The sequence below is a fragment of the Pleurodeles waltl genome, chromosome 12, assembly GCF_031143425.1.
Source record: "Pleurodeles waltl isolate 20211129_DDA chromosome 12, aPleWal1.hap1.20221129, whole genome shotgun sequence".
NCBI classification, from domain to species: Eukaryota; Metazoa; Chordata; class Amphibia; order Caudata; family Salamandridae; genus Pleurodeles; species Pleurodeles waltl.
Window position 1 is genome coordinate 710,843,806 of NC_090451.1, and position 12,292 is coordinate 710,856,097.

Genomic DNA, 12,292 nt, shown 5'->3' on the forward strand with positions numbered 1-12,292 from the left:
GGGTCATCCCTGCCAGAAATACATTATTTTTTAAAGTAATTCCTGGATTTGCCACCTTCAACGGATGTGAGCCGGGCCGAAGTACAAGAAGAGGAAGGTAAGGCATTGAATCAGAAGAAAGCAAATGAGAATGACAGAAAAGTCAAACAATGGTAAGGAAAAGGCAGGCTCTGAGCCCAACGTGCATCTTTGGTATAGTCAAAAATATGTATTTACAATCTGACAGTTAAAATCTGTATAGTAGACCTAATAAAGCAAACTAATGGATTCAGAATCGACTGAATGTTGTTCAGTAGGGAAGATATGATACAGAAACAGAATAGCGGCCATGGAAATTGCCAAATCTAGAATGGCAGTGCAGACACTGTAGTGTCGCAGACATCATTGATGAGCAACAGGAGAACGAGATGAATTTTCTTCATGTGCAGGTCGACGTAACAGTTACCAGGAAGCACCCATCTTGACTCCAACACTTTTTAGGTCTTGCATGAGAAACGGCTGTTGCAAGACATTTTGTTACACTGCAGTTGCCTGAAATCGCACCTACTGTTTACAAATTGTTGGCCTCATTGTCACTGTCATTTGCTTGGTTACTATTTGAGGGTTTGTGTGGGCTTTACTTCCCCATAGCGTGTTTGTTACTTCCCTGGAGCATGGATGCATATTATTTCAACTTCAGCACAATTGTGTGTCCTTAAACTTCTTGTTAGAGCAACACTCTTGAACCACTGGTCTGTACAACAGTCACTCAAATTATACTACCACCCACCACAAATTGTAGAACAACGGACCAGTCCACTCCAGTCACTGGATGTTTTCACTTTGAGTGACTGCATTATGCCCTTTGACATACATAGACCAAAAAAACAGCTCCCAAGAACAGAGCTTTTTAAACACTTGCACCTCAGTGACTGTAAATTCCTATGCATAGAAGAATGTAATCAACTAGTTCCACAACACTCAAGACATTTATTGTAGGTTGCAATGTTTCCTCCTCATTACAAACCTTCTTTGGTATATTTATTTGTCCTACAGAATATGAGCAAGTCATTAGAGTAGCTAAAGCGAATATGCAAATTTCTATGTTGAAGTCACATCCCCTCAGAATTCTGATTGCCATTTCAAGCCTTTGTATCTATATTGAGATGGACATTTTAGTAACGAACTGTGGAAATGCAGCTTCACGAAATAATTTCAGTGCTTTTCCATCTGACTCGAGAGGGACTTTTAGTAATGCTTTGAAGGACTGCAGCGCTGTGAAAGAATTTTGAAGAATATTTTACACCTGACTCAAGCGGGACCTGTAGTAACGACAAGAGGAACTGCAGGATTGTGAATATATATAGTGATTTATACAGTAATGATTTAAGGAACTGCAGGTCGGTGAAAATATATATTACCCAGTGGCAGTCACCACTAGGTGGTTATGGTTGGGACCACTTTTCCATAAAAGCATGTGTGGTATTCCGTAGGTTTAGCTTGAGAGCGAATCTGGAGGGCTACTAGTGACTGGGAGTGAAATGTTAAAGTTCAGATGCCGTGGCAGAAGTTCCTTTGCCTCTCCTGTACAGTATGTGTGCAACTTTAATAAAGCATCATTTGTGTTACTTTGCGAGTGCAGACTATTATTTCTGACCATACCAACACAGGTGATGAGTAAGAGGGGCAGCGGAAATTGTTGCAGGAGTTGTTAGGACCCTTGGCTGCGACTGAGGCATTTGAGTACCTGGATCTTGATGGCAGCAAGTTTGAAGGTCAAGCAACAGGGATGTTCAGATCAGAAGCAGAGGTGGAGGAACAGAGGAGCTGACTGTTCAAGAGTGGATCCTGTTGACAACATGGACCCTACCGCGTCACTGAAAGGACTTTACACCCGTCAGAAACATTGCAACCAGAATGGTTGACACGCTGGTGCACTCACCAGTAAGGTAGGCTAGATACAAGGCTCTCCCTCTAGCTCTAACTCTACCTGATGGCCATTCAAAGCAACCACAGTAATATGGACAAGAGCCTCGGATTACAGGTAAATTTGGTGATTAAATACAATGCAACAGAAGCTACTCAAAAGACCGTGCTGTTTCATCACTGTAACACAGGCGAGACCTACAGCATGCAGCAAACTCTCAAACCGTACTCCAGTACTACTGTGATGAACAGGCAATCATCTGCGTCTCCAGTTAAAAGGCACCCTCTTCGATGAAGCAACAGCTGCTCCGTTTTGATATTAGCTGATTATATTCTTCCAGTGGATGATGATAACTATTATTTTAGCTTACTGGTCTATGGTGATATTTTGGTGAACGGCTTCCTAACAAACAGGAAATGATAATTATTTCAGCTCATTCTTTTTTCGCAATTTCACTTCACTGGGCAACAGCAACGATATCAGTGCTACAGTTGGCTGCAGGAAGGCTATGTTCACATGTCACACCTGCAAACGTATCTTCCACCACGAAACTACCACGACCACCAGCCCACGCGCCACCAGCCACCTCAAATGCATCCTGGTCAACGCTCGATCCATCCACAAGCATGCCGTTAAACTCTGGGACCTCCTGGACTCCACAGCACCAGACGTCGCCTTCATCACGGAGACCTGGATGAACGCCTCTTCGGCCCCCGACATCACCATAGCCACCCCTGAAGGCTACAAGATTTCCAGGAAAGACCGCACCAACCAAGTAGGAGGAGGAATCGCCATTGTCTTCAAAGACTCCATCAGCGTCACCACCTCCACCGAAGACACCCCCCTCGCCACAGAGCACCTGCACTTCCAGATCTGCACTGATCCCAGGACCACCCTCAGAGGATCACTCATCTACCGCCCCGGACCGCGCGCCCTTTTCAGCGACTCCATCACTGACTTCATCTCCCCGCACGCCCTCGCCAGACTACATCCTCCTCGGCGACCTCAACTTCCATCTAGAACAGAACAACGACCCCAACACCACCGCCCTGCTCGACAACCTCGCCAACCTCGGCCTCAAGCAACTGGTGAACACCCCCACCCACATCGCCGGACACACGCTTGACCCCATCTTCTCCGCCAGCAAACACGTTTCCTTCAGCCATGCCTCCGCTCTACACTGGACCGACCACAGCTGTGTGCACTTCACCTTCCGACGCGTGATCCGCCACCTCCGCACTCAGCCATCCCTCGTCGACAGTGGAACAAAATCCCAGAAGAACAGCTTTTCTCCACGCTCATCGACAACCAACCTACCTTCACCACCGACCCCAACGACGCAGCCCTCAGCCTCACGAACTGGATCACCAACGGCGCAGACAACCTTGCTCCCCTCAGACCCCTTCCAAGACAGGCCAACACCAAAAAACCTCTCTGGTTCTCGGACACCCTTAAGGAATCAAAGAAAACCTGTCGCGCCCTCGAGAAAGCCTGGCGTAAGGACCACACCGCTAACAACATGACCGCCCTCAAGAACGCTACCCGCGAACACCACCACCTGATCCGCGCAGCCAAAAGGAATTTCTTCACTGATAGACTGGACAAAAACAGCCACAACAGCAGAGAACTCTTCAGCATCGTATAAGAGTTTTCCAACCCCAACATGCCCTCACAAGACCTGTGCAACTCCCTCGCCACCTACTTCCATCGTAAGATTACCGACCTTCATGACAGCTTTGGACACCAGACCCAGCCGACCAACACTGAACCCACACCCCCAGCCATCACCCTCAACGCCTGGACCCACATCAACACAGAAGAAACCAAAACCACCATGAACTCAATCCACTCCGGCGCCCCCTCGGACCCCTGCCCACACTTCATCTTCAATAAAACCGAGGACATCATCGCCCGCACCTCCAGACCATCATCAACTCCTCTTTTTCCTCTGCTACCTTCCCCGAAAGCTGGAAACACGCCGAAGTCAACGCCCTACTAAAGAAACCTACGCTGACCCAAGCGACCTGAAGAACTTCCGCCCCATCTCGCTCCTCCCCTTCCATGCCAAAGTCATAGAGAAGACCGTCAACAAACAGCTTACCAACTTCCTTGAAGACAACAACCTTCTCGACCCCTCACAATCCGGATTCCGAGCCAACCACAGCACTGAAACCGCCCTCATCTCAGTCACAGACGACATCAGAACCCTGATGGACAACGGTGAAACAGTCGCCCTCATCCTCCTCGACCTCTCGGCTGCCTTCGACACCGTCTGTCACCGCACCCTAATAACCCGCCTCCGCTCCACCGGGATCCAAGGCCAGGCCCTGGACTGGATCGCCTCCTTCCTCTCCAACCGCTCTCAAAGAGTCTACCTCCCACCTTTTCGCTCAGACCCCACCGAGATCATCTGCGGCGTCCCTCAAGGCTCCTCTCTCAGCCCGACACTCTTTAATGTCTACATGAGCCCACTCGCCGACATTGTACGCAAGCACAGCATCATCATCACCTCCTACGCCGACGACACTCAACTTATACTCTCCCTCACCAAGGATCCCGCCAGCGCAAAGACCAACCTGCAAGATGGCATGAAGGACGTCGCAGATTGCATGAGGCTCAGCCGTCTGAAACTGAACTCAGACAAAACTGAAGACCTCATCCTCGGCAACACCTGACCGCCTGGGACGACTCCTGGTGACCCACGGCCCTCGGCACCACACCGACCCCCTCAGACCACGCTCGCAACCTCGGCTTCATCTTGGACCCTCTTCTTACCATGACCAAACAAGTCAACGCGGTGTCCTCCTCCTGCTTCCTCACCCTCCGCATGCTCCGTAAGATCTTCCGCTGGATCCCCGCCGACACCAGAAAGACTGTGACCGACGCCCTCGTCACTAGCCGCCTGGACTACGGCAACACCCTTTAAGCTGGGACCACCGCAAAACTCCAGAAACGTCTGCAACGTATTCAAAACGCCTCCGCCCGCCTCATCCTCGACATATCCTGCAACAGCCACATCTCCGCCCACCTGAGACACCTGCATTGGCTCCCCGTCAGCAAAAGGATCACCTTCCGACTTCTCACCCACGCACACAAAGCCCTCCACAACAAGGGACCAGAATACCACAACCGACGCCTCAGCTTCTACGCCCCCACCTGTCTCCTCCGCTCCACCAGCCTCGTTCTCGCCGCCGTCCCTCGCATCCGCCGCTCCACAGCGGGTGGGAGGTCCTTCTCCTACCTGGCAGCCAGGACTTGGAACACCCTCCCCACCAGCCTCAGGACCACCCAGGACCACTCCGTATTCCGGAGACTCCTCAAGACCTGGCTCTTCGAGCAGCAGTAACCCGCTTCCCCCGAGCGCCTTGAGACCCGCACGGGTGAGTAGCGCGCTTTATAAATGTTAATGATTTGATTTGATATACCTTTGCCATCTCCTTTTTCACAAGGACCTGTGTCATGATTAGGAATGGACGGACAGAACACGTCTATGCATTTTCTCTGCATCTTCCGGGAGGAATACTGGTTTCTAAGTACACACAAAACAAATACGGTGGAATACTTAGTTATCATTTCAACTGTAATCATATCAGCCCATTTTGTTAGCCTGTCATTGGCAATGAAGAGTTTTCTGGGCACTTGCAGGCTGTGAAGAAATGAAAGGGGGTAGGATGCATATGGTGCACTGTGTTGGATGTTGTCCTTAGAACAGGATGCCTTCTTGTAGTCCACAAGTTTCCAGTGCGGTGGGCCTCACTCTCAAGGCCTGCCCTGCAGTTTGGTGGGTTATTTCCGTATGGTGGCATAGCATCACTAAAATTCAGAGCAGGGGGGTTAGTGTATCCACTGATGCAGTTTCGTGAGTTGCAACTTGACAGGTTGCACTCTTTAAAACCAGGTGTATTAGCGTGTCCCTTATGCAGTGTGGCGTGGTGGCTCAATCGCTGCATGATATGGATGAGCCAAGAGTTTTTATCTCTGTAGCACAATGTGTGCATCTCTGTGGTATGGTTGGATTGGGTCACTGAATTGTGTTGACATAGTGATGTGCAGGGGGTAGTACTAGAATACCCAAGGTACAGTGCGGTGTGCTATTGTCACTAAATATATGTGCAAAGTCCCCTTTGGTTTAGTGATTCTAGAATGCTGTGTAGTGGGTTAGTCCATGAGGCTATCTAGCAAGCTTCTCCAGAGTAAACTGAGGTGTATTAGTGTATCCAATGTACAAATGCACACTAATGAGTAGTGAATTACTAGTTGCAAGATTCATTGTGATGGTTTTAGAGCTCTGAAGATAAAGTGCACTAGTTAGTGTTCCCCATGAGGCACTGAAGCATGGGTGTGCTGGTTTCTCTAGGGTCGCCCACATGTATGTATATTGCAGCTAATTTGTGCAGGCACCTAGTTTACATACATCTGAAGTTACAAAAAACGTTTTCCCCCGGGGAGTGATCATCAGAGTTGTAAAGAAATTGGTTGACCACCACACAATCTGTGAGCATTCTTAACTTGTGATCAGCGTTGAGTTATAAACCAACTACAAAACATGAACGTTAAAGCGAAAGCTAGATTTGTCATTGCTAAAAAAAAAAAAAAACTTGGAAAAAAAAAACAAAGGGAACCTTTTATGTATGCATGGCACAATGTCCTAGTGGAGCATGGTTGTATATTTAAGTACAGCAGGGCAAACAAAACCGTACCGGAGACGTACAAGTGAAAAAAATAGCTTAAAAGGACCTTTAAAAAATGATACACAGATACAGTCTGTATTACAAAGCGAAGTCTTTCCGAAATTAACATAATTAGCTGGGTGACTGCATACATGTACGTCAATCAATTTATTATGCAAATACAAAAGATGTACATGTATTATGGAGCCAGGCTGGTTAACACTTCGAGTAAATTCAATGTGAAAAGGGAAAGACCCGAAACACCTGCTACGCGAATCCAAGTTCATTAACAAGAGGGAAAAGTGGGTGCAGCTATACTACAACATAACTTAGGAGACCAGGTCTGGCACGGAGACATCACATTCTGAATGTACAAAGAATTTGTGTGGTAGATGATTAAAATCTTAGACAGACATAAGGTTCATTAACATATGCTGATGGTTCGGCTCTGTTGTTGGTGGTTAGATAGAGCCTTCAACAGCCCGGAACAAACCCAGTTAATCTTAGTTTGAGCTGCCACTTCACCTGTAATGTACCTACAAAATGAAAAATTCTATCCTAAGACATATAAGGTAACCGCCATCTTCACTAATCAAATGAACCGATGCACCTAAAGAGGGGTAGGCACTTAATTTAGGCATATCTTTAAAACAGGGGACTTTTGGGCTCTTTTTAGAGGGCCCAAGCTAGGTTTACTCGGGGTTAAACACTGAATCCATTTCTTAATACATCCCTGAGAAATATGTGAAGGTCAGCACATTTTAAAAGCTTTCACCCTTGATCAGCATGTCTACGGTAGATGAGGGCACAAAATACAGCTTTAGAGCTAAACAGATATCAGAGTGAAGACTTAACATGCATGGGTGAGAATCATATTGCCCACTACCACCATGTTCTACAATGCGAGATCGAAAAGGCTTGTGAAACTCAAAAGTGGAAGTCCCTGCCTCACTTCTACAGTGCCTGTGCCCCAAGACAACAGTTGCGAAGCAGCCGTAGGGTAAGTCTTGCCCGTTGTCCACAGTGTGAGCTGCTGGGCACAGCCAGAGCCAGCTGAGGGGGACCTGTGAGTCTCTCATAAGCTGTGAATAATAAGGGGTGTGGGGCTTTGTTCTACGCTCTACAATGGCAAGAGCCAGGCTGAGCTACTTGGAAGTCTATTACAAGCTCTGGATAACAGAATTAAATGGAGACTCTATACTCCACTCTACAATGCCAAGAAGCCAGACGAGGGCCTGGGGACCATGCGCGCCTAGGAGCCTGGGGTACTATGTACTAGGGACCAACATTTTTTCTAGTGTATGCGTCAAGAAGTTTCAATTCCATTAAGGACAGTGAGGCAATGATTGTGCGCCTCCTTCACTGTTTGTTAACTTCTCAAGCACAGCAGCCAATAAAAATAAATTTCTGGGTAAACTACATTACCCACAACTTTTACATGTGACATCATAACAGGAGCACCAATCACGGCACGTCATGCAGTATATAAACACAAGGTGACAAAAACTGCTCTCTTTCTGTGCCCTTTAGATGATCAAATCTTAAGATTCAGACAGTGAACAAACAGGAATATTTTCACCACTGTGTCCAAAGTTGTGAGGTTGACACTGTCCAACAGAACTCTAGGTCTAACAGGGTCCAAATTTGGGAAGTGGAACTGATGCCCTTCTTAATTACCCATTCTTCTAATCAGAAACTGAGAAGAAAAACTGTATTGTCATATACAAATCACAAGTATTTCAATGTCATTAGTTCAGTAGACAAAGAATGACAGGGTGGTATAATCCTTGCACCTGTGTCCTTAATAGAATTGAAAATTCTTGATGCGTGCACTAGATTTTTTTTTTTTTATATCAGGACTGGAGGCTTCGGATTATGAGTATTCAAAGCTGTTGCAACACAATGGAAGCTACATCCAAAATTGGTTTATAATAAAAGGTGTTGAATGTAAATCTGCTCACCAATCTGCAGCTCTCATTACGCCTTGCAGCCGAGACCCCAGATCAAATGATTTTGAGGCCATGGCACCCAGCACTGAATGAGCCCCAAATTTAGAAGTATCAACTTCTGCCTCCGCTAGAATTAATTTCACCCAATAGGCCAGAGTAGCTGAAGACACCAGGTGGAAGGGTTTCTGAAGAAGTGATCAAGAGTTGACCTCTGGGATACTGGCTAAGTTCACTAGTACGGTCTTTGTACTCTTGTAAGCAGTGCACAATGTATAACTAAGGATCTTCAGAAAAACTAGGGTAGGTAACTTGCCTAGAAAGTGGTTTTCTCCTGAAAATGAAAAAAGGTAACATCTTCGGAGGAATAGCCTCTGCCTTGCCTGAAATATCTAGGGCATGAAGGTCGGATAGTCTCTTACAGGAGACCAGGCATAGGAGCATGGTCAATTTTGCAGACAGTTTGTTCCTGGACAAATCAGAGTTGCAAGGCCACAGCCGCAGAAACTTCAAGGTGATGTCAACATCCCATAAATGAGAAAACTTTGGTTGGGGAGGTTGGATAAGAGAATACCTCTCATAACCCTACCTACCAACGGCTGTTCCCCCCACTGGTTTCCCTTCTATGGAAATGTGGCCTGCTGAGATGGCGGATCAGTAACCATTGACTGAAAAATAACTTAGGGCCTTGGTTGCCATTGATGCCAGAAAGTTAATCACAGACATAATGGGGGGCCTACTATCCAGGCTCCATGAGGTGCAACAACCCACCCATTTTTGGCAGGCAAATGTGGGTCGTTTATGAGTTGAATCGGACCAGGAAGCTTAAACTGTGACTATCGGGATCACTATGAACAGGGGAAGGGCATAAAGCGGGCCTGTCCAGTGTCGCAGGAAGCCATCTGTGGCTATGGCCATGGGGTCTGGTCTCCATGAGAAGAAGCGATCCAGCTGGTGTGATAGATGGATGCAAACAGGTCTATGTGGCATTGGCCCCAATGGTGGAGCAAATACCCAAAGAATTTAGGCTGGTTAAGGAGGCACTGACAACTTCCTTTATAAAGCTATATAAAGTTTTCTTCCTTTCCCCTCAGGCAAAGCCCAAGTTAGCCAAATTAAAGCCCAGGTAGTGGGCATAGGGGAGACGGTGAGCTCAACAGCGACATTATCACAGTGGGAGCTGACTCTTCACCTGCCGAGTCAAGGCATGGGCTTGCACTCCATTTCAGATCGGAGAATGGGCCTGTGGCGCTTAGCGCGAGCAACGAGCCAGAAAGAGGACTGTGGCCCTTGCACTGGTGCGCTCTGTCTGCTGGCACCCCTGTTGGGTGCACAAAAGCTATGCGGCCAGTTGCTTAAAAGCGTATGATTTAGAGTTCCCACAGAAGTAATGAACTGCCATTTAAACAAACAAAAGAATATTATACCTAAGGCCCGTAACCCATGCACTAATTTGGTCACAGTGAGACGTGCAAGCTCAGAAGGGCAAGATCATGTAATAAGATAGAGAAGTGCAAAGAACACGTTATGAAGAATATGAGGTAAAATATCTATATTCCGTGCGAAGTAGCAAAGGAAGAGGACAGTTTTTGGCTTCCTGTGTTTATATACTGTATGACGTGCAATGACTGGTGCTCCTGCTATGATGACACACGTACAACTTGTGTGTGATTTTATTTACAATAAAGTTAATTTTTATTTACTGATGTGATTGAGAAGTTAATAAACAACGAGGGAGAAACCTCTGGTCCTGACATAGTATCAGGAATGGTTCTAGCAGGTGGGTGAGGCCCACCCAAACATGACCTTTGGCCCTCCTAGTAACAGAAAAAGAGGGCACAGATAAAGCACCTGTTAAGTGTTTCCTCCATGTCCGCAAATGTGATTTTTTGCTTCGCTTTTGTTTACTTTAATTATCAGCCAGGGGTCAATGAGAAATCTCTAAGATATATTTTATAGTGCAGTTTTTTTTAATAATAGCTGTTTTACTGGTGTAGTGATAAGGAGAAAAATATCACCTTTAGATGATTTTCCCTATCTTTCTACTATTCGAGACAAAACTCTGGGCATGCAGAGAACGGCCCGGTGGCAACCTGAGTTAATGTCTGAGGCAAGCTGCAGTGGGGAGGTGTGTGCTGGGGAAGACGGGACAGGAGTCTACCGGCCAATGATGCAGCAGGTGCAGTGACACCGGAGTCCAGGTTGTAGGCTTCTTCTGAAATGGTCAAAAATTGGGCACACACCGGCCCACTCAAACGCACCCTTGGCCGACCCAGATTTAAATTCCTGGAACCGGCGCTGCACAGAGTTACCAGGGCGGCTGAAGGGCCAGGACATAGTACAGTTTTGGGGAAAGAGATCTGGCCCTGAGATCCTGTTTAGCAGGGCCAGGGCACCTGCAGTTCAAAACCACAGCATTTTCCAGGCCAAAGGTGGGGGCTACCAGTCAGAAGAGGCCCTTCCTCAGCCTGCAACCCCTCACTGGCCCTGGAGCCCCTCACCCGGCCCTCCAGACCCCTCACCAGCAGGTCCTCCACCGCCACCACCTCGCTCAGCACCGCCTCCATGTCTCTACCGGCAGCAAAGGACGGAACAGCCTCTGACCAACAACACCGGAAGAGCGAAGCCACCCGCCGGAAGCTAAGGAGGCGGACCCGGAAGTGCGGTTGTCAGGCGCTCGAGCGTGAGTCACGCCATCCCAAAGAAAGAAAATGACGGACACCGCTGCAGCAGAAGGAAGAGCCCCGTCCAAGATGGCGGATACGTTCGTTCGCCATGGCGTCGGCGTCCCAAGCCAACATGGTGACCTGCCACTGCAGGTGACTGGCACGGTCCTGCCCATAATGGGCAAAATTAACGGCTCTGCTGTCAACGGCCACTTCCTCGGCTATAATTGGCTAATTTTAGTCACGCGCCGAGTGTCCGCGTCCTCGGTACCCATTGACTGTCCTCCTTCACGCGCCGAGTGTACGCGTCCTGGGTTTCCATTGGCTGCCCGTGGCACGCGCCGGGTGTCCGCATCCTGCGTTCCCATTGGTTGGCTGCAGCACCGGCCCCGCCTCCAGTGAGGAGCAATGCACTGACAGCAGCAGCAAGGACACTGAATCCTGCGCTGACATGGCTTACAGCGGGGGGCCCGGGCTGGCATCGGGGGGCGCCCTGCCCCGTAGGGGGTGACCTGTCAACTGCACCAGCCTGTACCCGCCTCTGCTGCCCTACTCCACCACTGCAGGAGCAGCCTGCATCCCTGCCCCCTGCACAGGTGAGTCAGGAGCCCTGGGCTCCGAGGGACCCGACTGACGGGGGTCACAGGGCGTCCAACCCTCTCCATCCACGTGCGCCACACATCTCTTCCATGTGTCTTCACTGCACAGTCCCCACTTGTCATGCGCATCTCCCCTGCACCTGTTTGTTGCACATCTCCCCTGCGCCTGTTTATTGCACATCTCTCCTGCACCTGTTTGTTGCACATCTCCCCTGCACCTGTTTATTGCACATCTCTCCTGCACCTGTTTGTTGCACATCTCCCCTGCACCTGTTTATTGCACATCTCCCCTGCACCTGTTTATTGCACATCTCCCCTGCACCTGTTCATTGCACATCTCTCCTGCACCTGTTTACTGCACCAGTGTTTGTTGCACATCTCTCCTGCACCAGTGTTTTTTGCACATCTCTCCAGCAGCAATTTTTGTTGCACATCTCTCCAGCAGCAATGTTTGTTGCACATCTCCCCTGCACCTGTTTATTGCACCTGTTTATTGCACCTGTTT

General features: G+C 48.4%; 2 protein-coding genes across 3 annotated transcripts in view; one reads left to right on the forward strand and one right to left on the reverse strand.

Annotated features, from left to right (window-relative positions):
- Positions 1-11,192, reverse strand: part of FIS1 (fission, mitochondrial 1) — a 30,680-nt gene extending 19,488 nt beyond the window's left edge. Inside the window, exons 1-2 of one of the 2 annotated variants that reach the window (XM_069215756.1) lie at positions 11,045-11,155; positions 5,332-5,435 (exon numbers count right to left, since the gene is read on the reverse strand). In XM_069215756.1, coding sequence (XP_069071857.1) covers positions 5,332-5,367 — 36 coding nt within the window. In that variant the 5' untranslated portion in view covers positions 5,368-5,435; positions 11,045-11,155. Of the gene's footprint in view, positions 1-5,331; positions 5,436-11,044 lie in introns of both variants that reach the window. The other variant, XM_069215755.1, reaches the window with a different exon arrangement.
- Positions 11,193-11,448: 256 nt separating this feature from the next.
- Positions 11,449-12,292, forward strand: part of RCAN3 (RCAN family member 3) — a 59,317-nt gene continuing 58,473 nt past the window's right edge. Inside the window, exon 1 of the mRNA XM_069215754.1 lies at positions 11,449-11,784. The gene's annotated coding sequence lies outside the window, so the exon portion shown is untranslated. The remainder of the gene's footprint in view (positions 11,785-12,292) is intronic.